The sequence below is a fragment of the Lagenorhynchus albirostris genome, chromosome 20 (assembly GCF_949774975.1).
Source record: "Lagenorhynchus albirostris chromosome 20, mLagAlb1.1, whole genome shotgun sequence".
Taxonomy (NCBI): Eukaryota; Metazoa; Chordata; class Mammalia; order Artiodactyla; family Delphinidae; genus Lagenorhynchus; species Lagenorhynchus albirostris.
This window is the reverse complement of record NC_083114.1, coordinates 31603669-31631503: the sequence shown is the minus strand read 5'-3', so window position 1 is coordinate 31631503 and position 27835 is coordinate 31603669. Positions and strand designations below refer to the sequence as shown.

Sequence of the window (27835 nt, the reverse complement as noted above, 5' to 3'; positions counted from 1 at the left end):
AACTAAAGCATACTATTCAATTTTTACCCTACAAATAAAAATCAGCTGGCAAGTAGTTAAGTTAGCATGATTTATGGACTAAATCAGTCAACTTCTGGTGGGTTTACATAAGTGAAATCAGATCTAAATTTGTTATTTTGGAATAGGAGTAGTAGCAGCAGGAACAAACTCTAGATAGGGCTTTCACGTCTCGTTTTACCATTTTATGATTTATCTCAACCTTGTTATATCACTTGCTAATGAATTTGTTTCGATAAAATAAGTCACTGTGGGTCTGAGAATCTCATTACTTGAAAACCACTCAATAGTTTTAACAGCAATTTACACAAAGCTAGAAAGCTTTTTTAAGGAGGTAGTAAATGGATCTAAATATCAAATATTTTTACAAAGATTATGAAACCTTTAATTCCCAAAATGAGGCATAATAGGAGTGCAGAATGACATAATTCAAAGAATAATACTATATAATCATGAAAAGATCCGGGTTTTAATCTTGAGTCTACTACCAATTTATGACTTTGGACAAATGAGTTTTCCTGAACTTTTAATATGCTCACCGAGAAAATGAAGAAGTTAGATTAAGGGTAATATAAGGTTTCTCCCAGCTCTACACGTCTATACGTGCAGCTGAAAATAACTAAGAGTAAGGGTCCCAGAAATTCGATTTAAAGTTATTTAAAGGTTTAAACTTAATATGAATTTAAGAATTACAGTTGTTTCATAATTAGATTCATAATTCTCTCTGTAATCTTGTCTAGAGAGTCGTATATGGCAATGCATTTAAGACCTCAGACAAAAGTTACAAGAGTTCAAAACGCCACTTCTCTGTTTCTTAGGACTTAAGCCGTCAATTAGGAATTGGCAAAAAAAAAAAAAAAAAAAAAGCAATACCTTAAGAAAAAGGGGACACTGATATTGTGCTTGAGGACATGCTGACCAGAACCAGTCAGGTAACGGACCCGCTTTGGCAGTTGATACAAAGTAACCAAGGGCCAATGGTTGCTGAAGAATATTAGTTACTTCATCATGAGATTCTGTTGAAAGTAGCCGATCAGTACCCTGACCCTTAAAAAGACAAAATTAAAACTGTGTTAGTTCATTTGATATAGCTAGCACTAGCTATAAATACAGAATGGTTTATGGCAATAAGTCTCATTATTTTATTACTTCAATTTAAAATATACTGAAGGATATTTTAGAAAGTCAATTGCTATGTATCATAATTCGCATTAAATAATGAGTTTTAAGAGTTGCATGAGGAAATGAATATACCAAGTATTTAACAAGTTTGTATTATTATGTCAAGCCCGTGTTCAGTGTGTGTGTATATAAACCTTTGCATCTGACTGAAAAATACAAAATACTCAATGAACTTTCTTATTTCCTAATATGCCCTCAACTAATTCCTGACCATCACACCCCAATCCAAAAGGTGGATTAAATTTAGCTTTGTTTATCTAGCACTATCTATAAAATGCAGTTAATAGTGTTTTGGAAAGAAATATGGCAACATGAAGAGCCAACTATTAAAGTGATGCTCATATCCTTTAGATTAGTCAACGCATTCTTTGGTATTTATTTTAAGGAAACATAAAAAGAAAAAAAATGATATACATGGAAATGCTCTTTGCAATTATTACCTAAAACAGAAAAAAATAAAAGACTTAAATGTCCAACGTTTGGGGAATGATATAACAAATTATGGTAAAGCAACAATGTAACATTAAAAAGCTGCTAAGGGAACTCCCTGGCGGTCCAGTGGTTAGGACTCCATGCTTCCACTGCAGGGGTACACGTGTTTGATCCCTGGTCGGGGAACTAAGATCCTGCAAGCTGAGTGGCCAAAAATAAAAAATATAAAAAGCTGCTTACACTTTTTGAAAGCTGCAACATGTGAAAGGAAGGTAATTTGCTAAAAGCAAAAATGGTTTCTGGGAATTCCCTGGAGGTCCAGTGATTAGGACCCCACACTTTCACTGACGAGGGTGCGGGTTCAATCCTGGTCTGGGAACTAAGATCTCGCAAGCTGCACAGAGCAGCCAAAAAAAAGGTAAAACTGATTTTAGTAAAGAGGTATGCTTCTCCTTATATATTTTTTCTCTTTTTTCTGTAATCTCATTTCTTTCCAGTTAAAAAAGAAAAAGGAGGAAGGTAAGGTTGGACAAAGATGCTTTATTTTAAACTTATGTAACATTACAATAATCAAATAACCACTATATATAATTTCATTCAAATAATGTTATTCAAATGAAGCCCAATTAGTTTTGAGTTCAAATAGAATGACATGACAGCCTGCTTCCATAGCTGCTAAAAATAAGGGGGGGCGGGGGAGGGGCGCATGTGAGAGTCTGTTTTTTCTGTTCTTATTAGAAAATTATTTCCTTTATGTTCCTTGTCACAGCCCTGATACGAATGGCAGCTCTTAGAGTAATATACTGATTCTCAGATAATATAATCCTATATCCTGCTATGGTGAAGTAGCAGGAAAACTATAAATATAAAAGGATTAATGCCAAGTAGTCTAGAAAATACGAAGTCCGAGAAAGCAGAACCTTAGAGACTCTCTTAATAACGTACAACTCAACATACTGATGTCTCTAAGGTAGAAGTACATGAATGTACTGCTGTAATGCTCTGGCTAATTTTCAAGGAAAAAAAGTGTTCTATTTCATTGATATAATCCATTACTAAGTTAATGAATGACACGTAGATAAACTGAACTTTTATAACAAGGTTACCTTGCCAGCATCACCTCCATGGGGGTAATGAGATCCTGGAGAATGAACAGGAGATCCCGTTGGAGATGCAGGAAGGATATTAATGATATCAGGGTCAAGATCATCTCCTGTGTCTAGCAAATCAAAGATACCCATTCCATCTGCTCCATCTATATAGGAGGAAGAAAAAAATTAAATACTCCATTTTTCATATCCTATGGTCATTTACAGGAGAGAGTTAAGGGACTTTAACCAAAATGAGTTAATCAACATCTACCGAATGTCTACTATGTGCCAACTATTGTGCTGGGAGCCAAATAATCAACTATGCATAAATAAGCGTGTGGTAGTCTGAATAATGGCCCCCCAAAGATGTCCAAATCCTTATCCCAGGAATCTGTGAATATGTTACCATAAAGAACTTTGCAGATGTGATCAAGCTAAAGATCTTGAAATGGGGAGATTATTCTGGATTATCCAGGTGGGTCCAATGTAATCACAGGGGTCCTAGTAAGAGGGAGGCAGTACCATTAAGAGTCAGTGAAGATGTGACTACACTAAACTGCTGGCACTGAAGATGGAAAAAGGGGCCATGAGAAAGAGATGTAGGTGGTCTCTAGAAGCTGGCAAAGGCAAGCAAACAGATTCTCCCTTACGGCCTCTGGAAAGAACCAACCCTGCAGACACCTTGACTTTATAGCCCAGTAAGACTGAGTTTGGGACTTCTGACTTCCAGAACTGTAAGACAGTGTGTGTTGTTTTAAGCCACGAACTATCTGGTAATTTGTTACAAATAGCAATAGGAAACTAATACAAATGCTGGAAATGAAAACATATTTAAAATGAGACCATTCCTGACTAATTCCTAAATTCTTTACTATTAAAATATTCAAGTTACTGTATAACACACTAAAAGAGGAGAATAATTAATACCCATACTTGTGATTTTAGAGAGATGCCATTTTCTAAGGTAACCACTCAGAGCAACAATGGAATATCACTTATTTTCTCTTCTTCTAAAATGCAATCAATAGGTTCATCTAGAAAACTTACAAATTACTATATTATTCTGGCAAATCAAAACACAAAAGAATATAAAATGACCTGCAAAGTTCATGTACAGGTAACTCAACAGCACATACATAAACCTGTACATTGGGACTTCCCTGGTGGCGCAGTGGTTGGGAATCCGCCTGCCAGTGCAGGGGACACTGGTTCGAGCCCTGGTCTGGGAGGATCCCACATGCCATGGAGTGACTGGGCCCGTGAGCTACAGCTACTGAGCCTGCGCGTCTGGAGCCTGTGCTCTGCAACAGGAGAGGCTGTGATAGTGAGAGGCCCATGCACCGGGATGAAGAGTGACCCCACTTGCCACAACTAGGGAAAGCCCTTGCACAGAAACGAAGACCCAACACAGCAAAAATTAATTAATTAATTAATAAACTCCTACCCCCGACATCATCTTAAAAAAAAAAAAACCTGTACAAATATTTTATGATCCATGTTGACTTTTAAAATAAGTAAACATTTATGGGATAATTCATAGCACTAGTTCTGATATCAATAAGGTAGAAGAATGGCTGTTTCCTGTTGCACTTCAACAAATTACCACAAACTCGCTGACGTGAAACAACATACATTATTCTCTTACAGTTCTGGGGGCGAGAAGTCCAAAATCAGTTTTATTGGGTTGAAATCAAAGTGTTAGTCATTAGGCCAAAATGAAGGTACTGGCAGGGCTATGTTCTCCCTTGAGGCTCCAGGGGAAAATCAGTTTCCGTGTCTTTTCCAGCATCTAGATCCATCTTCAAGGTCAGCGGCATAGTCATTTCTCTCTGACTTTGCTTTCCTCTGTTTCCACCACATGCCCTTCTCCTCTTTTGTGTACAGTCAAATTTCTCTCTATCTCCCTCTTATAAGAATCTGTAAGATTGCATTTTGGGCCCACCTGCATAAGCCAGGGTAATCTCTCCATCTTAGGATCCTTAATTTAATCAGATCTGCAAGTCTTTTTTTTAGGTGGGGGAGAGGGAATATAAGGCAACATTCACAGGTTTCAGGAACATTCACAGGACACAGATGTTTTGGGAGGTATTATCCACCCTATAATCAGCCACAATCATCCAGATTTATTTTATATTTGCAAACCTGTACAGAACAATCCACCTACCATTGTTGGGATTGAAAGCTAAGTCCAAATTTTCAGTGGTATAAGTAGCTGAAGCTACTTGCACAGAAGCAGAAGTAGGAAACACAAGTATATGAGTACATGATGTATCCTGTGGGGTGTTAAGCTGAGACGTCTGCATGTTTAGAGTGGTGCTTCTTCCAAATACAGAACCAGTTGACACAGAATCTGGAAAGAAAATGAAAGGTATTTTTTTCTTTTAATAAATGAAAAATCGATTTTACAAAATACGTAGAAACTTAAGTGCATAAAGAATTAAATCTGATATAAACTAAAGATAGCTAACCTGGCATAATAACAAAAGAGCCTTGGGGTTCCATTGCTACCAAGCAAGCACTGAGAATGCTGGGAGAGTCTGCAGCAGATATACCACACATTCTACACATGTCTTTCAGCCTTTTACTTAGGGACTGCAAGTTTCGACGACTCAGCAAACAGCTCCAATCTGTGGGTATCAACAGTAAAAAAAAAAAAAAGAAAATATCTAAAGTAACAGCATTGTTAACACTGTATAGAACAAAAAGTTAAAACCTGATGGTTTTAAAATTAATGTATTCTTCAAGAGTCATCATTAAGTCAAAAAACTCTTATTGCTGACTTTACTCAACATCCTTTATCCCAACTTTAATGTACATTAATATCAATTAGGACCTGCTGAACACAGGATGAGTTGCACACTAAACAGAAAGGGGGAAAAAATGGAAGATGACAAGAATAGTAGTAATAACACTGATATAAAGTTCCAATATGTCCTTTTAAAATCTGAGTTAAGCCATTTGTGGACTGGACATATGTGGTTACTCTTTAAAAACACAACAAAAAACTAGATTTTTATAACCTTTGCATTTTATTCAGTACCTATTCCGAGATATGGTCAGAATAGTATATGAATTAACATAAAACAGAAATTAACCATTCTCCTGCAAAGTATGGCTTACAAACAGCAGAAGCAAGAAGAACTACAATCCTGCAGCCTGTGGATCAAAAACCACATTCACAGAAAGACAGACAAGATGAAAAGGCAGAGGGCTATGTACCAGATGAAGGAACAAGATAAAACCCCAGAAAAACAACTAAATGAAGTGGAGATAGGCAGCCTTCCAGAAAAAGAATTCAGAATAATGATAGTGAAGATGATCCAGGACCTCAGAAAAAGAATGGGGGCAAAGATCACGAAGATGCAAGAAATGTTTCACAAAGACCTAGAAGAATTAAAAGAACAAACAAACAGAGAAGAACAATAAAATAAATGAAATGAAAACTGCACTAGAAGGAATCAATAGCAGAATAACGGAGGCAGAAGAATGGATAAGTGACCTGGAAGACAGAATGGTGGACTTCACTGCTGCAGAACAGAATAAAGAAAAAAGAATGAAAAGAAATGAAGACAGCCTAAGAGACCTCTGGGACGACATTAAATGCACCAACATTCGCTTTATAAGGGTCCCAGAAGGAGAAGAGAGAAAGGACCCGAGAAAATATCTGAAGACATTATAGTGGAAAACTTCCCTAACACGGGAAAGGAAATAGTCCAGGAAGCACAGCGAGTCCCATACAGGATAAACCCAAGGAGAAACACGCCAAGACATACAGTAATCAAACTGGCAAAAATTAAAGGCAAAGAAAAATTATTGAAAGCAGCAAGGGAAAAACGACAAACAACATACCAGGGAACTCCCACAAGGTTAACCGCTGATTTCTTAGCAGAAACTCTACAAGCCAGAAGGGAGTGGCATGATATACTTAAAGTGATGAAAGGGAAGAACCTAAAACCAAGATCACTCTACCCGGCAAGGATCTCATTCAGATTCGATGGAGAAATCAAAAGCTTTACAGGCAAGCAAAAACTAAGAGAATTCAGCACCACCAAGCCAGCTCTACAACAAATGCTAAAGGAACTTAAGTGGGAAACACAAGAGAAGAAAAGGACCTACAAAAACAAACCCAAAACAATTAAGAAAATGGTCATGGGAACATACATATCGATAATTAACTTAAACGTGAATGCATTAAATGCTCCAACCAAAAGACACAGGCTTGATGAATGAATACAAAAACAAGACCCATATATATGCTGCCTACAAGAGACCCACTTCAGACCTAGGGACACATACAGACTGAAAGTGAGGGGATGGAAAAAGATATTCCATGCAAATGGAAATCAAAAGAAAGCTGGAGTAGCAATATTCATATCTGATAAAATAGACTTTAAAATAAAGAATGTGACAAGGAAGGACACTACATAATGATCAAGGGATCAATCCAAGAAGAAGATATAACAATTATAAATATACATGCACCCAACATAGGAGACCTCGATACATAAGGCAACTACTAACAGCCATAAAAGAGAAAATCGACAGTAACACAATAACAGTGGGGGACTTTAACACCTCACTTACACCAATGGACAGATCATCCAAAATGAAAATAAATAAGGAAACAGAAGCTTTAAATGACACAACAGACCAGATAGATTCAACTGATATTTATAGGACATTCCATCTGAAAACAGCAGATTACACTTTCTCCTCAAGGGTGCACAGAACATTCTCCAGGATAGATCACATATTGGGTCACAAATCAAGCCTCAGTAAATTTAAGAAAATTGAAATCATAGCAAGCATCTTTTCTGACCACAATGCTATGAGATTAGAAATCAATTACAGGGACAAAAAACCTAAAAAACACAAACACATGGAGGCTAAACAATACGTTACTAAACAACCAAGAGATCACTGAAAAAATCAAAGAGGAAATCAAAAAATACCTAGAGACAAATGACAATGAAAACACGACAATCCAAAACCTATGGGATGCAGCAAAAGCAGTTCTAAGAGGGATGTTTATGGCTATAAAGCCTACCTCAAGAAACAAGAAAAATCTCAAACAATCTAACCTTACACCTAAAGGAACTAGAGAAAAAAGAACAAACAAAACCCAAAGTTAGGGACTCCCCTGGTGGCACAGTGGTTAAGAATCCACCTGCCAATGCAGGGAAGAGAGGTTCAAGCCCTGGTCCGGGAAGATCCCACATGCCACGGAGCAACTAAGTCCGTGTGCCACAACTACTGAGCCCGTGAGCCACAACTACTGAAGCCTGCATGTCTATAGCCCATGCTATGTAACATGAGAAGCCACTGCAATGAGAAGCCCTTGCACCACCACAAAGAGTAGCCCCTGCTCACTGCAACTAGAGAAAGCCCGTGCACAGCAAGGAAGACCCAGTGCAGCCAAAAATAAATGAATTTATTTTAAAAAAAACAAAAAAACAAAAAAACCCAAAGTTAGCAGAGGAAAGAAATCATAAAGATCAGAGCAGAAATAAATGAAATAGAAACAAAGAAAACAATAGTAAAGATTAATAAAACTAAAAGCTGGTTCTTTGAGAAGATAAACAAAATTGATAAACCATTAGCCAGACTCATCAAGAAAAAGAGGGAAAGGACTCAAATCAATAAAATTAGAAATGAAAAAGGAGAAGCTACAACAGACACCGCAGAAATACAAAACATCCTAAGAGACTACTACAAGCAACTCTATGCCAATAAAATGGACAACCGGGAAGAAATGACAACTTCTTAGAAAGATATAACTTCCCAAGACTGAACCAGGAAGAAATAGAAAATATGAACAGAACAATCACAAGTAATGAAACTGAAACTGTGATTAAAAATCTTCCAACAAAGTCCAGGACCAGATGACTTCACAGGTGAAGTCTATCAAACATTTAGAGAAGAGTTAACACCCAACCTTCTCAAACTCTTCCAAAAAATTGCAGAGGAAGTAACACTCCCAAACTCATTCTATGAGGCAACCATCACCCTGATACCAACAGCAGACAAAGATACTACAAAATAAGAAAATTATAGACCAATAACACTGATGAATACAGATGCAAAAATCCTCAACAAAATACTAGCAAACAGAATCTAACAACACATTAAAAGGATCATACACCATGATCAAGTGGGATTTATCTCAGGGATGCAAGGATTCTTCAATATACGCAAATCAATGTGATACACCATATTAACAAACTGAAGAATAAAAACCATATGATCATCTCAATAGATACAGAAAAAGCTTTTGACAAAATTCAACACTCATTTATGATAAAAACTCTCCAGAAGGTGGGCATAGAGGGAATCTACCTCAACATAATAAAGGCCATATATGACAAACCCACCGCAAACATCATTCTCAATGGTGAAAAACTGAAAGCATTTCCTCTAAGATCAGGAACAAGACAAGGATTGTCCACTCTCATCACTATTATTCAACATAGTTTTGGAAGTCCTAGCCATGGCAATCAGAGAAGAAAAAGAAATAAAAGGAATACAAATTGGAAAAGAAGAAGTTAAGCTGTCACTCTTTGCAGATGACATTATATTATACACAGAGAATCCTAAAAATGCCACCAGAAAACTACTAGAGCTAATCAATGAATTTGGTAAAGTTGCAGGATACAAAATTAATGCACAGAAATCTCTTGCATTCCTATACACTAATGATGAAAAATCTGAAAAGAGAAATTAAGGAAACAGTCCCATTTACCATTGCAACAAAAAGAATAAAATACTTAGGAATAAACCTACCTAGGGAGACAAAAGACCTGTATGCAGAGAACTATAAGACACTGATGAAAGAAATTAAAGATGATACCAAGAGATGGAGAGATATACCATGTTCTTGGATTAGAAGAATCAATATTGTGAAAATTACTATACTACCCAAAGCAATCTACAGATTCAGTGCAATCCCTATCAAATTACCAATGGCATTTTTTACAGAACTAGAACAAAAAAATCTTAAAATCTGTATGGAGACACAAAAGACCCCGAATAGCCAAAGCAGTCTTGAGGGAAAAAAACGGAGCTGGAGGAATCAGACTCCCTGACTTCAGACTATACTACAAAGCTACAGTAATCAAGATAATACGGTACTGGCACAAAAACAGAAATACAGAACAATGGAACAAGATAGAAAGCCCAGAGATAAAGCCATGCACCTATGGTCAACTAATCTATGACAAAGGAGGCAAGGATATACAGTGGAGAAAAGACAACCTCTTCAATAGTGGTGCTGGGAAAACTGGACAGCTACATGTAAAAGAATGAAATTAGAACACTCCCTAACACCATACACAAAAATAAACTCAAAATGGATTAGAGACCTAGATGTAAGACTGGACACTATAAAACTCAGAGGAAAACATAGGAAGAACACTCTTTGACATAAGTCACAGCAAGATCTTTTTTGTTCCACCTCCTAGAGTAATGGAAATAAAAACAAAAATAAACAAATGGGACCTAATGAAACTTCAAAGCTTTTGCACAGCAAAGGAAACCACAAACAAGACGAAAAGACAAGCCTCAGAATGGGAGAAAATATTTGCAAATGAATCAATGGACAAAGGATTAATCTCCAAAATATATAAACAGCTCATGCAGCTCAATATTAAAGAAACAAACAACACAATCCAAAAATGGGCAGAAGACCTACATAGACATTTCTCCAAAGACATACAGATGGCCAAGAAGCACATGAAAAGGTGCTCAACATCACTAATTATTAGAGAAATGTAAATCAAAATTACAATGAGGTATCACCTCACACCAGTTAGAATAGGCATCATCAGAAAATCTACAAACAACAAATGCTGGAGAGGGCGTGGAGAAAAGGGAACCCTCTTGCACTGTTGGTGGGAATGTAAATTGATACAGCCACTATGGAGAACAGTACGGAGGTTCCTTAAAAATCTAAAAATAGAATTAACGTATGACCCAGCAATCCCACTACTGGGCATATACCCAGAGAAAACCATAATTCAAAGACACATGCACCCCAATGTTCACTGCAGCACTATTTACAATAGCCAGGTCATGGAAGCAACCTAAATGCCCATCAACAGATGAAAGGATAAAGAAGATGTGGTACATATATATAATGCAATATTACTCAGCCATAAAAAGGAATGAAATTGGGTCATTTGGTGAGACGCGGGTGGATCTAGAGACTGTCATACAAAGTGAAGTAAGTCAGAAAGAGAAAAACAAATATCGTATATTAACACATGTATGTGAAACCTAGAAAAATGGTACAGATGAACCGGTTTGCAGGGCAGAAGTTGAGACACAGATGTAGAAAACAAACGTATGGACACCAAGGGGGGAAAGCTGCGGTGGGGGGTGGGGTGGGGATGGTGGTGTGATGAATTGGGCAATTGGAATTAACATGTATGCACTGATGTGTATAAAATTGATGTCTAATAAGAACCTGCTGTATAAAAAAATAAAATAAAATTCAAAAAAACACAGAAATTTAAGTATTAAATAATAAAAGCACAATTTTACCTTTTAATTCTCCATGACCAATCCTTCCTAGACGGCCAATTACAACTCTCCATGGCAATGAACTCATCTGTACAAGTCCTAAGCACCACTCCCAAAGTTTCTGTAGACCAAATCTTCTAGCAGATCCTTTTTTCCGACGAGCCCTGTTGTATGGAATAGAGTCATAAATATTTCTAAAATTCCTATGATGACATTTCGAAAGAGCTCAAATTTGTGAAAAACTGGTCCCTTCATTTTAATGCTTGATAGTTTTTACACAAGTCCTAAGCAAGAATATATATAAAATCACAGGTTTGGCATGATAGTTTGTATTTTGTTTAATACATATTAAAATATATACTTAAAAATTGTCCAAGAACCACCAAAATTCACCAGAAACACTGCTCTATACCAGAGATTGGCACACTTTTTCTTTAAAGGGCCAACATTTTAAGCTTTGCAGGCCATCAGGATTCTTCTACAAGAATTCAACCTGCTGCAGCACTAAAGCAGCCATGGACAATAATTAAACAAATGAGTGTGGCCAGATTTGGCCTATGGCCTGGAGTTTGCCAACCCTTGCTTCATACTTTATTTTTTTTTTAATAAATTTATTTTTTTATTTATTTTTGGCTGTGTCGGGTCTTCGTTGCTGCGCACGGGCTTCCTTTAGTTGCGGCGAGTAGGGGCTACTCTTCATTGCGGCACTCAGGCTTCTCATTTTGGTGGCTTCTCTTGTTGCGGAGCACGGGCTCTAGGCACATGGGCCCAGTAGTTGTGGTTCGCAGGCTCAGTAGCTGTGGCGCACGGGCTTAGTTGCTCCGTGGCATGTGGAATCTTCCCAGACCAGGGCTCGAACCCATGTCCCCTACATTGGCAGGTGGAATTCTTAACCGCTGCGCCACCAGGGAAGTCCCTTGCTTCATACTTTAAATTGAAGAATATCCAACAAACCCCTCCCCACACTTCCCAGAACAAAACAATGCTGTTTTCTGCATGCACATCCTTTATTAGGCAAGTACATAACATTAAGTGCTCTGTGGCTGAGCAACAGTAGCTACCATTTATTGAGTACTTCCTATGTACCAAGCAGTATGTCCAATCAATTTACATGTAATACCTCATTTCATCTTAACAACCCTATAAGGCAGATAAAATTATCCTCCTAATTTTACAGAGAAGTAAGCTACAGCTCAGTCGGATAAAGTAATTTTGTCGAGATCACACAGCCAATAAGTGGCAGGACTGGGATTTGAACCCAGATCTCTATGACTCTAGAGTTGGACCTCTTAACCGTCATCTCACTTCTACTTTCAGTAAAATGGCAATACACTATTTTTTTATTGGGAGGGTGGTATTATTCTTTCTCTATTCTCTTTCTCATCCTTCACAGATTAATGTTTCTATATTCAGCGCCACTATAACCAAATAATCACTAAGTTTTTTTGCACATAACCAATTTCTGAAATTAAAAGAACAGAACGTTTAGATAATAAAGAAGAAAATAAAGAACAGAACCAAATCTGAAAATTAAAGTTACTTCATGGATTTTTCAGGTTCTCTTAGGCAATGTTCACTAGCCTTGAAATATGTTATTACAAGTGTCTATTAAGTGATAATTCAATGAGGCTCATCTTTTGTGACCTATTAGTTACAGACTTCATGAATAACTGCTCATGATACCTAACTACTATCAAGAAGAATTCTAAAAAGAAGACCACCATTTTCAGAAGACACTCCAACATTTAAAGAGGAAAATTTTTAGTAAAGAAAGTTAACTCAGTTTATTAGGGACTATATCTTAGATGGTATATGAGAAAAGTAAATGTTCTAGGAAACCTTACTAGATTTTAATTTGCAGATGGCTTTCTAGTTCCATGTCCCAAAATTTGTTAGGCTAAAATCATTACCTCAAGGTTTATTACACAGAATACAGGGGCTTTAACCTCTTTTGTCTATGTAACCGAGATAATCAAAATTATTTTTGAGTCCATTAAATTATACAATGTAAATATTCACTACAAAAGAAATGAAAAGCACCCACAATCCCAAGACTTAATATTTTAATATATATACCTTCCAAACCATTTTCTATTCATTAAAAATGAAACATAATGTGCATGTATGAATTTTTTTTCAAGGGATGATACAATGATACACTTAAGGAAATAAAAGTACCTATTTGGGACATCGATGTTAATGATACAAGTTTCTAAAAGTTCTCCATATAGATCTGTGCAAGATGCAAGAATCCATCTTTGATCATGTGATAAACAGTAGCCCACGAAAAGAACATTGTATTTCTGTCCAGCTTCTCCAAATGTTTCTCCTAGCTCTGTCTGTTTATCCTTCACTGGAGCCAGAATAAAAGGAGGTGTATAAAGTCGAATACACTCTGGTCTCTGTAAAGTAAAAAATTAAGTTACTACGGTACTATACAATCACAAAAAAATTTTTTATTGAAAATAAAGATAGGAACTTCTCTGGTCGCGCAGTGGTTAAGAATCCGCCTGCCAATGCAGGGGACGTGGGTTTGAGCCCTGGTCCAGGAAGATCCCACATGCCACAGAGCAACTAAGCCCGTGAGCCACAACTACTGAGCCTGTGCTCTAGAGCCTGTGAGCCACAACTACTGAGCCTGCATGCCACAACTACTGAAGCCCATGGGCCTAGAGCCCGTAAGCTGCAACAAGAGGAGCCACCGCAATGAGAAGCCCACGCACTGCAACGAAGAGTAGCCCCTACTCGCCGCAACCAGGGAAAGCCCATGCGCAGCAACGAAGACCCAACACAGCCAAAAATAAATAAATTAATTAAAAAATAAAAATAAAAGAAATATAGTGTATCTACCCATTATAAGATAACTGGAAAATGAGAGCTAATCAGAGACTTGCACTTAGTTTTGCATAAAATCATAAAATGTAGTCTTTCAATAACTTTGGTAATGGAAAACATACTTACATCAGGACTTTTAAGAGCAGTTTCCATGGCTAAACCTGGACCAAAACCAGTCAATGTTTTCACATTGGTTGATGTTGGAAGTGGTCTCCGACACTGGGTAAAGGCCGAAAAAGCCAGGGATTTTAAATGCTGGGTATAGATTTGTCTATCTTCATGCTTCACAGGTTGCAACAGGTACTGACAGGGAACAATCTAAGAATTACAGGCAAACATTACAAATGTTAGACTTTCCACAAGAGAATAAAAAGAACAGTGAGTCTAAAACTCTAAACATTTTATTAGAAAATTTAAACAAAACATAATTAAAATGATAATCTAAAGAATGATATTTTCTTATCTATTATATAGATTTTTAATGAATACTCAATTTTATTAATATGCTATGTAAAAATCTTTAAACATTTCTACATAGCAGTTATACTGATCAATACTGCCACTGACTGCCATAGTCCTGTTGTAGTCTATAAAGAATAATTCAAATTCTCTGCATACAACTTCATATGGTTAATTTCTCTCTACTTCTAGTTTGTAACCTCTTATTTAGAACTCTAGTTTATATAAGTCCATTCTTTTCCTATTTAAGCTTATGAATTTTATCCTTTTTTTTTTTTTTGCGGTACGCGGGCCTCTCACTGTTGTGGCCTCTCCCGGTGTGGAGCACAGGCTCTGGACGCACAGGCTCAGCGGCCATGGCTCACGGGCCCAGCCGCTCTGCGCCATGTGGGATCTTCCCGGACCGGGGCACGAACCCATGTCCCCTGCATCGGCAGGCGGACTCTCAACCACTGTGCCAGCAGGGAAGCCCCTAAGCTTATGAATTTAAAAATTAGTTTATAAAAGTAACACGGGAGAGATATTTAACATACTTAATGTGGTCTTTTTATTCTCTATTCTTACTGTTGTATCACTGCAAGTTTACCTTTTATAAACTAAGATTTCTATTATAATATTATTTATATAAAGTCAATATAATAGAACCTGGCCTTTAGAAAATCAATGTGGATACAGAATAGTAACTTTGAAACTTCTATCAACGTCAAGCGTTTTAAATAAATTAACTTATAACATTTATCATTCTCACCTGTACAGAAACAGTGCTCTTAACATGAGGAGGAAGAGTCTGGACCATTTCCAGAAAACATCGAAGTAACCCCAAAGTCCATACATTAGAAGAATTAGTGCTCTCATCTTTGTTTTCATATGTAAAAGGATCAATTATATAAACAACAATTGCAGGTGGATAAGTGATTGCATGTGAATCACCATCTGTGGGAATGCCCACTTTGTCCCGATCCATTGTGCTAAAATTTGAAGTAGAAATAAGACAGTTAGGGAAAAAGTTCTCCTGTACCTTCTCGGAATAGCATCAAAACAGGTTCTTAATACCCTTTTTTCTTTTTTTTTTTTTGGGGGGGGGGCGTGTGGTGTTGAGAGCCTCTCTAAAAATGAGGGACAGCTTTCTCTCCAAAGAGAACCAAAAAGTTCACAATTTGATGGTGTACAAAGACCCTTGGCATTAAGAGGTCTTGCATTAAAAAGAAGAAACAGAATTCTTAAAACCACAGAGCATTAGAAATGTCAGAGAGCTTAGTGCTTAAGTGATAAAAGTAAGACAAAAATAAGTTAAATGAGCTGCCCAAGATCACAAGGCTGGCTAGAGGCAGAGCTAGACCAAAAAGAAACCAATTCTCCAGACTTAGTCAATGTTCTATTACATTTTTAGAATATATATATTCATTTCATACTTCATAACTTCAATGGTGATTAAGCTTCATTCTTTGATGGTGATATGATTTTTTAAAACTCCAAATCTTTTTAGATGTTCAAAATGCAAGATCTAGCTGGGTAATTAAGAGTCTGCTTTTAATCACATGTAAGTATAACTTTGGGCAAAACTGCATCCAGGTAGCTGAAAGATATAACCAAGCTTAGGCTAACTTAACCTATAAATCCAAAGGGAATGCCTTCTTCATAAAGTAATAGAGAGCTGTCACCATCATTGTTGTTATAAATAACTTAAGTGGAAGCATTTTGTAAAGAGCATAATATGCATTATATCCTATTGCTCCCACTCTACAGATAAGAAAACATGCTCAAAAACGTTAGGTAACTTTCCTAAAGTGACATAGCCAGTAAACGACAGATTCAAATTCTGGTACAACTCTTATGCCACTGAACAGGGTCATTCAATAGTGACTTCTAAATCACTGGAGTGATTTGCATAGGCAAGTCTACTTGACAGTTACGTCACAGAACAGACTCAAACATCACAGGATAGTTAGACTAAATGGTTTTTAAGGTCTTCATTCCCACCCTGAGATTCTATGATAAAGACTTTATGAAGAGTCTTCATTATAATTTTATAGAATAAATATTCGACATTATAAAAACTAAAATTTCAAGGATAAGACCAAAGGCTCTTTATGTTATTTGGACAAGAAGAAGCATATATTTATACTTCTGCAAAGGTTGGTATATTTAAATATACCTTTCAGACACATCAGGATGTGGCTGACTCAGAATCGAAGACGACTCTCCAGAAATCCCAGCTGTTTGTAGAGCTGATGGTGGTTGCCCTCCTAGCTGGCCATTCTGAACTGTACTCGCTTGCGTAGACATGGATCCCGCAACACTACTGTTCATACTGCCAAAGGGTGGAAATGAAGGTAGTTTATTTGATGACATTCCACTATTCAAGTTGGAGGATGATGAAGATGAAGCTGAGGTTGTGGTCAAAGTTGAGTTAGCTGTGGCAACTGAAGAAGATATGGCAACACCTGAAGTCATTGTCACAGTGCTGCTTGCTGTAGATGCTAGGGTGGCAGATGGAATATTAGCATTTCCAGTACTTGTCATCTGAGGTGGAGTAATCAAAGGCTGACTTGTAGGGGCAACTAAATTTGGTTGGGAAAGTAGAGAGCTGTCCAATGGCTGGGAAGCAAGGTAAGGACCTAAAGACAATAAAAACAGGATATTTAATTCTTTATTTCACTGATTGGTTCTTTATTTAATCTACTATGTGAATAATAATTTCTAGTTTATACTCTTTTGGTCATTACCCTCCCCCTAATTTGCCTGCTAACAGTGTAGCAAACACTAGCTTTCTATTTCCCCTACAAAGTGAAAAAAATTTTTAAATGGAATTGAAAAATAAACCAGTTTATACAAAATAAAGAAATGGTTTCCATGAAATATAATAAAATTCTATTTTGAAGGCATAATTAATTAAATAAAAATAACAGTATCTAGCAAATTTTCATTAAACCATTCAACAAGTTCCTAGGTCACAAGTTGAATAGTGACTATACTGGGAACTAATTAAATATAAAATGGAGGAATGTTATGGGGTTCAAATTATAGGAATGTCTAATGAGGTTCAATGTTTTGGTTCTGTGTCTCTTTGGATTAAGTCTAAAGTTAAGTCCATTGATATTTAATTCAAGGGTGTTAAAAGCAAGTCTTCAACAGCTGTCATTTCTTAATTCCAACAAAGAACTGTCTCTCTGTGTTGTAGAGGGAACTACAAGTTGTTTTACCTCTAAACCATTAACAAATCAAAAATCTTAATTTTAATAAACTTAAATAAAAACACAAATCTTCCTACTTGATGGGATCCCTACCGTAGTGATCAACAAACTTTTTCTGTAAAGGATCAGATAGTAAATATTTTTGCCTTTCCAAGTTACACAGTCTCTGTCACAACGACTCAGCCCTGATCTTGTAGCATAAAAGAAGCCACAGACATCTGTAAATAAATGAGCATGGCTGTGTTGCATTAAAATATTATTTACAAAAAGCTGGTGGACTGGGTCATACTTTGCTAAAATGACCTTATACAATAAATACAAATTCAATACCTAGGTCATATCTGCAGACTTGTGCATAAAGCTTGAGTTTAGAAAATGCTTCACTGTTACCATCAGCTGCCTGAGAAAACCATTCTGCTACCAACTTTTCTGATAGTTTCTTTGATGCAGTAGATCCAACTCTCATGATCCCATCCGTCAATAGTCGAGAAATAGGTCTATGTTGACCCAATCGACAAGACTACAAATACAGATACAGAAATCAGAATTAGTGAGTGTGCTATAGTTTTTTAGTTCATATCATAAAATAAAGGATTTAAGCTATTTAAAAATAAGCTTTATCATTTATAACTAACATTTGCAATAATAATATCAAGGTGAAATGGTGCCACAGGTCTTTTTACTTTTCTACATTAGAAATCCATTGAATTTCTATCAAAATTAAAATATCTCCAATGAAATAAAACACCTAGATAATAATGGCACTAGATCCACGTAGTTTGAATAATGAAAACTTGCAGAATACAGAAATAACTGAGCATGAATATACAGTCATTTTAAGTTGTACATCCATCCCAATTCATGTATATAAATGCATTATCCACCTCTCCCTCCAATTCTGCAGGCCACTAATGTTTGTTACAGGAAGCCCAATCTCAAACAGGTTTGCAACACTGGATTAAGTAAGTTTAGACAAGGATTTCTTTACTGTAAGACTTTCAAAGGCTTTAATAAGCTAACATGTATAGTGAATCTCTAAAAGGTAAATAGATACAAAATGTCTCCCCAAACCTATCTAACTATGGAACTTTTTTCTGGGAAGATTTTGCAGGACTAGTGTTCTAAATAACACTCTTTGGAAATATTTACTTTTACAAAACACACTACAGATACCTTGCAATTAAAGTTAAGTAGAACATTAATGAGGAGCTAAACCAGCTCAAACTAACGATTCAGATTGTAAAAGAAACTAAATTTTAAAGACTAGATTTCCAAGCATTTGTGGGAAAAGGGAGATACCGTTGGCCCTTTGTATCCTTAGGTTCTGAATCCACAGATTCAACCGACCATGGATCAAAAATATTCCAAAAAAAAAAAAAATCCAGAAAGTTCCAAAAAGCAAAACTTGAATTTCCCATGTCTGCAACTATTTACAAAGCATTAGGTATGTAATGCTATGTAAATATCATCTATAAGTAATCTAGAGATGATTTAATGTACAAGGGAGGATGTGTATAGATTATATACAAACACCATGCCATTTTATATAAGATTGAGCATCCATAAATTTTGGTGTCTGCAAGGGGTCCTAGAACCAATACCCTCAGGATATTCAGGAACGACTATAAAATGAAGTTAAGACTGTATGTTCCAGGGTACTTAAAATTTATAATCATTGTACTCAATGATGGATACAACATGAGAATTGTAACTTAAAAGACCAGCCAAGAATTTCAGAAATAAAATGGATCTTAGAGAGGCCTATCATAGCTTTATTTTACATATGAGGTAAGTAAGGCCTAGTGTCTAAACCTGAGGTCCTAGAGAATCAAGACTAGAATTTTTATAAATGTAATTTGTTCCTGGCCATTTACAATGCTACCCTTTGTTTCAGAAAAAGATTATCTTAAATGGGACATACATGCTCTCAATGGTTTTCCCCCAGTACGGCAATTTCCACAGTGACCCATGGTGCACACATCTCACAAAGGGTCTGGCTCAAAGCTGTAAAGAATGTAACTGGCTTTTATGAGAACTAAACACCTAGTCTGACATTGTTATTATTCTTTACCAATCAACTGAAATATCCAGTATATTTTATATATAAACATACAAATCATGAGGTAGTTTTAAAACGACACCTCTTTTTAAGCACCTACCTCATATATTGCAGTAAGATCTCTAAAAAAGCTTTTGGCTCCATTTAACAAGGCTTCATTTTCTGGACATAGTACAACATAAGCTATATCTCTTTGAGATCCATAGGGTTCCAGCATAAGTCTCTCCCAATAAGGGAGAGCAAATGGAGAAAGCACCAGAAAATCAAAATCATAACCCAACAAAAACGTGGGGATTGGCAGTGGTTCTGGGGATTCATCAGTTCCTAAATAAGAAAAGACATATTTTAAGAAAAGATTTAAAAGAATAACATTTATTTTTATATATTATTTTTAGAATATTTTTAAAATTTTATTTATTTTTGGCTATGTCAGGTCTTAGTTGCAACATGCAGGATCTCCGTTGCGGGTTCTTCCATTGCAGCGTGCGGGCTCAGTAGTTGTGGTGCGCAGGCTTAGCTGCCCCTCAGCATGTGAGATCTTAGTTCCCCAACCAGGGATCGAACCCGTGTCCTCTGCATTGGAAGGCAGATTCTTTACCACTGGACCATCAGGGAAGTCCCAAGAGGAACATTTAAATGTCAAGAGTTAGTGTAGTCATTATTAGTAGTAAAAATATTTAATTAAAGACAAAAAATACCTAAAAGCCAGTGATTGAGACTTTCACAGTTAGGAATTTGCTAAATGACCTTTTATAAAATATGTGACTTATACCTTCACTTAAATGTAAAAAAATTAGAACAAAAAACTTATTAGTACAAAAGAAGATATGGGAGGGTTTTTAAAAAAATTATATTAGTTTCAGGTGCACAACATAGTGATTTGATATTTTTATACATTATGAAATAATGACCACAATAAGACTAGTCTCCATCCGTCACCATACAAAGTTGTTATAACATTACTGACTACATTCCCCATGTGTACATTACATCCCCATGATTTATTTATTTTATAGTTGGAAGTCTGTACCTCTTAATCAACGTCACCTAATTGTCATCATTTTATTTTGAATAAACTCAAGACTGGGGAAAGCCTTTTTAAGCATAATGTAAAACCTGTCCATTTAAAAACTGATTAATCTGACAACATAAATTTTAAATTTTGGCATGAAAAAACACTATAAACAAAGCCAAACAATTAACAATAAATTGGAAAAAAGATGTGCAATGTGTATAACAAAAGGTTAATTTCCTTACCATAGAAAGGGGACCTATAAATCCGTAAGGAATTGATCAACATCCTAACAGAAAAACAGGTAAAGGATATGAACAAAGTCCACAGAAACAGAAATACCTCTTATACATAAAAAGATGCTCAATCTCATTAAGAGCAAGGAATTTAAAATAATTAATAGCAAACAATTGTAACATTTACTATGTGCTAGGTAATGTTCAAAGATCTTTACATGTATTCACTCATTTAATCCCCACAAAAACCATGAAGCAGATACTAATATCAACCTTATTTTAGAGATGAGAAAGCACGAATAGAGACGTTAAACAACATGCCCAGTATCACATAAGAAGTGGCAGAGGTGGGATTTAGAATCTAGGAAATCTACCCTTAAAGTCTGTACTAGTCTACGTCTCAAACTATAATGAAACAAACCAGTTTCTCCCATCTACTCAGCACCCTACTGGCAAGGGTTTGGGGAAACAAACATTTTATTGGTGGGAGTTTAAACCACTATCAGAGAGAGTAATTTGGCAATATATATATTTTTAAATATACACATGCTTTAAGCCAGGGATTGTGTGCATTCTAGAATAGTTGTAATGATAATGATGCAAATAATGTTAAGTCCATAAACAGTAGACTGGTAAAATAACATATGTAAAGAACAATGGGGAAAAAAAAAAAGAACAATGGAATATATGCAGCCATTTAAAAAAAAACGAAAAATAAAAGCTCATATGTACTGAACGGTAAGGTGTAGAACTCTGCATGTGTCTACTATTTTGGCTTCAAAAAGAACGTAAAAATACTATAACAATAAATGCTGGAGAGGGTGTGGAGAAGAGGGAACCCTCCTACACCACTGGTGGGAATGTAAATTGGTACAACCACTATGGAGAACAGTATGGAGGTTCCTTAAACAGAACTACCATATGATCCAGCAATCTCACTCCTGGGCATATATCTGGAGAAAACCATAACCTGGAAGGATACATGCACCCCAATGTTCACTGCAGCACTATTTATAATAGTCAAGACATGGAAGCAACCTAAATGTCCATCGACAAAGGAATGGATAAAGAAGATGCAGCACGTATGTACAATGGAATATTACTCAGCTATTAAAAAAAAGAATGAAATAATGCCATTTGAAGCAACATGGATGGACCTAGAGATTATCATACTAAGTAAGTCAGAAAAAGACAAATATATGATATCGCTCATATGTGGAATCCAATTTAAAAAAAAACCATGTAAATGAACTTATTCACAAAACAGAAACAGACTTACAGACATAGAAAGCAAACTATGGTTACCAAAGGGGAAACGTGGCAGGGAGGGATAAATCAGGAGCTTGGGATGAACATACACACACACTCGTAGTATACAAGATAGACAGCCAACAAGGACCTACTGTATAGCACAGGAAACCCTAACTCAATATTCTGTGACGATCTATATGAGAAAAGAAACTAAAAAGGAATGAATATATGTATATGTATAACTGAATCACTTTGCTGTACACCTGAAACTAACACAACATTGTACATCAACTATACTCCAGTAAAACTGAAATATTTTTTAAAAAGTAGAAAATATATATATATAAATACTATAATTAAACTGCATTTTTCACTGATTATCAAGTTTTTTTAAATGAAATTTAAATTATTCAGCCATTAATAAAAGGAGGAAAAGGAAAATATGAGCAAATCATCTACTACTTCTGTACATAATGCATTCTAAAACCATGCAAAAAAAGTCAAGGACTTCAGAATAAAAACTATTATTTCAAATATATTTTAAAAGTTTCAATTACATCCCACCTTTCAGAAACACTCTTTTTTGTTTTTTTGGGGTTTTTAAAAATTTTATTTATTTTTGGCTGTGTTGGGTCTTCATTGCTGTGCGTGGACTTTCTCTAGTTGCGGCGAGTGGGGGGCTACTCTTCGTTGCGGTGCGCAGGCTTCTCATTGCAATGGCTTCTCTTGTTGCGTAGCACAGGCTCTAGGTGCATGGGCTTCAGTAGTTGCAGCACTCAGGCTCAGCAGTTGTGGCTCATGGGCTCTAGAGCACAGGCTCAGTAGTTGTGGCGCATGGGCTTAGTTGCTCCATGGCACATGGGACCTTCCCGGACCAAGGATCAAACCCGTGGCCCCTGCACTGGCAGGCAGATTCTTAACCACTGCACCACCAGGGAAGTCCCCAATCTTTTCTGGGTTTTTTTTCCCCAGAGATAATCTTCAACAGATAGTTCAAGCATTTTGAATGTTCCTTCCATTACAGTTGACCATAAATCTACTGTTTACCATACTGAGAGTATTCATTTGTTACTCTTGTCACAAGGGGCAAATTTCTGTCTTTGTTCTTTCTTTTTTTTTTAAATGAAGACCTTGGGGCCTTTTATCACTAGTATTACTCTCTCTTTTTTACCCCATTTTTCATTAAATTTTGTAAAATAGTAAACTTACAAGAAAAGTAGTGTTTCAGTCTTTATTTGGCAGTATGATTCTTTCTTCACATAAAATCTTTCTGGTCAGTAAAATATGTAAAAACAAGCTGTTCTTTCTGAAGTGGGATTGGAGAACCCAGTAAAGTGAATGTTGAAAACGTTCAAAGTAAGGAAGGCTAAGATTGACCACACTGGCCTTAAGTCAAGCATATGCCACCGAAATATTTAAAGATAAATGTGCTTATTAAAGTTGGGCAAAAAAACTGAGAAATGATATAAAATAAGTCAATACACATTACTATAAATTACTTACCATAAGAGCCTCGGCCAGCCATTTTATGAAATTGTTGCCAAGTGAGAGGACCTTGAACCCCCCAAGGCCTTACTGTTCTTTTTTTCTGAATAGCATCCTGAAGAACTGGCTGAAGAGATAGAAGCATTCGAAGTATATCTTGTGAGCACTGCATACTCACATCTACAACCATTAAAAAAAAAAAAGAAAAAAGAATAAGAATTGCTATTGTCAACACAAAAATTTTTATGATAACAAGACATCTAGGGAAGTTTAGCTCTTCATCACCAAGATTAAGCATCTGCTTGTGTAGAGAACTATAGTAAGTTGTATCTAAAATGATCTGTAGAAATGATTTTTCTAGGTATTTAAAACCAAGAAGAGACAATAAAAAAGTTATTGTAACTCGTCTTCATAAAAAGTCATTCATTAGCTCATTGATCAATTTATAAATTAATCAAATAAATTTCTTCCTTTTTGCATTTATTTTGGTTGTTTTATCTATTTATTTATTTAGACTGTGCAGCTCGGCACGCAGGATCTTAGTTCCCCTACCAGGCATCAAACCCGTGCCCCTTGCAGTGGAAGCGCAGAGTCTTAACCACTGGACCGCCAGGGAAGTCCCTATTTTGGTTGTTTTTGGTGCTTATAGGTATCTTACTAGAAAGAACTTTGCCTCACACAGAAATGAGTTATAAATTATGCACCTTCATTACCACCACTTTGGTAAAATGACCAGATGGACAAGACTGGTTACAATGATTAAAGCTTAACTTGTGAAAAATAGTAGACTGTATGTAACAACTCTGAAGTATACAACTTGTACAGTAACAGATAAACTTGTTCATACTGCTAAAAAGTGCTGTAATATCCGAAGATATTTTATTAACCTAGACGTAACAGATTTACAGATTATCAAATTATTATGACCTACATTTCTGACCAACTATCAGGATGGATATGGAGGGTGTCGCTCTTAAATGTCAAATGGCTTTTTAAAAAACCATGAAATATTACTGATATAAGTAATCTGTCCCTCCATTATGGTTCAGCTGTATCATTAAACCTGTTTGAGCACTCTGTTATGTTAAATCATTCAACTTTAATTCATTATTATTATTGCCTTATTTATTTCTTGTTTTAATTCCCTATATCTAAATAGTGTACAGAATCAGAAGTAATTTAATTTCAGATATACTGCTTAATAATTATTATGTTTAAATAAACTATTATATACATAATAGAATACTAGTCATTAAAAGTGATAACAGGGCTTCCCTGGTGGCGCAGTGGTTGGGAGTCTGCCTGCCGATGCAGGGGACGTGGGTTCGTGCCCCGGTCCAGGAAGATCACACGTGCCGCGAAGCGGCTGGGCCCGTGAGCCATGGCCGCTGGGCCCGCGCGTCCGGAGCCTGTGCTCCGCAGCAGGAGAGGCCACAGCAGTGAGAGGCCCACGTACCGCAAAAAAAAAAAAAAAAAAAAAAGTGATAACAGAGCTATTTGAAATGGACAAATGACTAATAAACTAATAAATTAAAAAACAGGTTTTAAAAGTATGGCAGATAATTTTACACAAACAGAACTATGTGTATTCATATGTGACTATTTACATAAAATCTAGAAAAAGTTGTCATTGGCTAAGGTTGTTTATCATAATCAAATGGGGAACTTTTAAAAAACATATACACAGAGCTTACCCTGAGAAATTCTGATCTGAGTGAAGCTCAGGAAACTACAGTTTGATTTTAATTCAGAGAGATTCCCATAGATACTCTTTCATTCTTAAAAAAATATATATTTAATGAAGACCTACTATGGGTCAGGAACTATGCTAGCTGCTGGGAATATTGTGTAAATAAATTCTTATTCATGTCTTCAGGGATCTTACAATCTTGTGCAGGAGAATGCATGAAAAATAATATAATTGTATATTATGACAAGTGCCAGGTCTCTATACTGAGATCTGGTGGAAAGCAATGGTTTTTAGAATATATAATGATTTTTAAGAGTGATCATGAAGGACAGATAGATAGATCAATAGAAGTAAACATCCAGAAATAAAACTTCACATTTACTGTCAACTGATTTTTTTTGCGGTACGCGGGCCTCTCACTGCTGTGGCCTCTCCCATTGCGGAGCACAGGCTCCAGACGCGCAGGCTCAGCAGCCATGGCTCACAGGCCCAGCTGCTCCGCGGCACGTGGGATCTTCCCTGACCGGGGCAGAAACCCGTGTCCCCTGCATCGGCAGGCGGACTCTCAACCACTGCACCACCAGGGAAGCCCTACAGTCAACTGATTTTTGACAAAGGTGCCAAGACAATTTAATGGGGAAAGATAATCTTTTCAACAAATGGTTCTAGGACAATTGGATATCCACATGCAAAGGAATGAATACGGAACCCCTTCCTTATGTTATATACAAAAGTTAATTCAGAATGGATTATAGAGCTAAATATAAGTGCTAAATCTATAAAACTCTTAGAAAAAAACATAGAAGTAAATCTCCATGACTTAGGATTAGGTAAAGCCTTTTTAGATATGAAACCAAAAGTACAAACAACAAAATAGAATAATACACTGAACATCAAAATTAAAAACTTTTCTGCTTCAAATGATACCATCAAGAAAGTGAAAAGAGAACCCAGAGAACAGGAGAAAATATGTGCAAATCATAATCTGATAAGGAACTTGTATCCAGAAGATATAAAGAACACTTATAACTCAATAATGAAAAGACAAAAAACCTAATTTAAAAATGGACAAAGTATCTGAAAAGACATTTCTCCAAAGAGGAAAGAGAAATGGGCAGTAAGCACATGAAAAGATGCTCAACTTCATTAGTTATTAGGGAAATGCAAATCAAAACCACAATGAGATAATACTTCACAACCCAATAAGATGATTATAATAATAATAAAACACACAAGGACAAGTGTTAATTAGGACATGGAAAAAGTGGAACCCTCACACATTGCTGATGGGAATGTAAAATGGTGCACTGCTTTAGAAAATAGTCTTGCAGTTCCTCAAAACGTAAAACAGTTATCAAGTCCACCTAAGGGTAATAAAAACGTATGTTTACACAAAAACTGGTACACATATGTTCATAGTACCATTATTCATATCAGCCGAAGAGTGGAAACAGTCCAAATGTCCATGAACAGACGAATGGGTAAATAAAATGTGGGATGCTCATAAATGGAATATTATTTGGCAATAAAAACAAGTGAAGTCCTAACACATGCTACAACATGGATAAATCTTGAAAACATTATTCTAAGAAAAAGAAGTCAGTCACAAAAGACCATATAGGATATGATTTTATTTATATGAAATGTATAAAAGAGGCAAATCTATAGAGACAGAAAGTACACTGGTGGTTGCCTAGTGCTGGGAGGGAGTGGTTGGAGGAAAATGGGGAGTGATTGCTAATAAACATGGGACTCCTTTTGAGGATGATGAAAATGTTCTAAAATTGATTGTGGTGATGGCTACACAACTCTGTGAATACTAAAAACCATTCAGTTGTACACTTTAAATGAATTGTATGGTATGTCAATAAAGTTGCTTAAAAATGAGTGATCATGGAGTGGTGTAATGATGGGGATGGGCAAAAATTGGGGGCAATTTTTACTTCTACTTTTCTGTATTGTTTAGATTCTTAACTTTCTTTTCAGCAAGTATGTATTTTTTATAATTGGAACAAAGCTTTTTCTATCTTGAGAAAAATAAACATTACCATTAAATTATACAAACTACAGTTTGTAGACTTTTAATTCCTTCAAACAAATATTTCAACACCTTGGGCATCTATATGCCAGGCACTGTTCTAGGTACTTGGACATATCAACAAACAAACAAAATAGACAAAAACCCTTTCTCTTAAACAGAACTTGCATAGGCTGAACTTAATGGAGAGATAATTAATAAATTATACAGTATATTAGAAGGTAATAAGCAAACACTATGGGGAAAAAAAAAAAAAAGGAGCAGGATGGAGAAGATGACTTCTGACAAAATTTAAAAAGACAAGAGAGTTACCCATGTAAATACTTGGAAGAACAG

At 36.1% G+C, this 27835-nt stretch overlaps 1 protein-coding gene across 2 annotated transcripts in view; it reads right to left on the bottom strand.

Annotated features, from left to right (window-relative positions):
- MED13 (mediator complex subunit 13) overlaps positions 1–27835 on the bottom strand; it is a 94623-nt gene that overhangs the window by 6222 nt on the left and 60566 nt on the right. For both annotated transcript variants that reach the window (XM_060133170.1, XM_060133171.1), the window contains exons 17-28: positions 23790–23951; positions 19888–20111; positions 18059–18248; positions 16690–17152; positions 15283–15502; positions 14202–14393; positions 13419–13642; positions 11262–11404; positions 5192–5350; positions 4888–5073; positions 2739–2887; positions 892–1065 (exon numbers count right to left, since the gene is read on the bottom strand). In XM_060133170.1, coding sequence (XP_059989153.1) covers positions 892–1065; positions 2739–2887; positions 4888–5073; positions 5192–5350; positions 11262–11404; positions 13419–13642; positions 14202–14393; positions 15283–15502; positions 16690–17152; positions 18059–18248; positions 19888–20111; positions 23790–23951 — 2486 coding nt within the window. The remainder of the gene's footprint in view (positions 1–891; positions 1066–2738; positions 2888–4887; positions 5074–5191; positions 5351–11261; positions 11405–13418; positions 13643–14201; positions 14394–15282; positions 15503–16689; positions 17153–18058; positions 18249–19887; positions 20112–23789; positions 23952–27835) is intronic.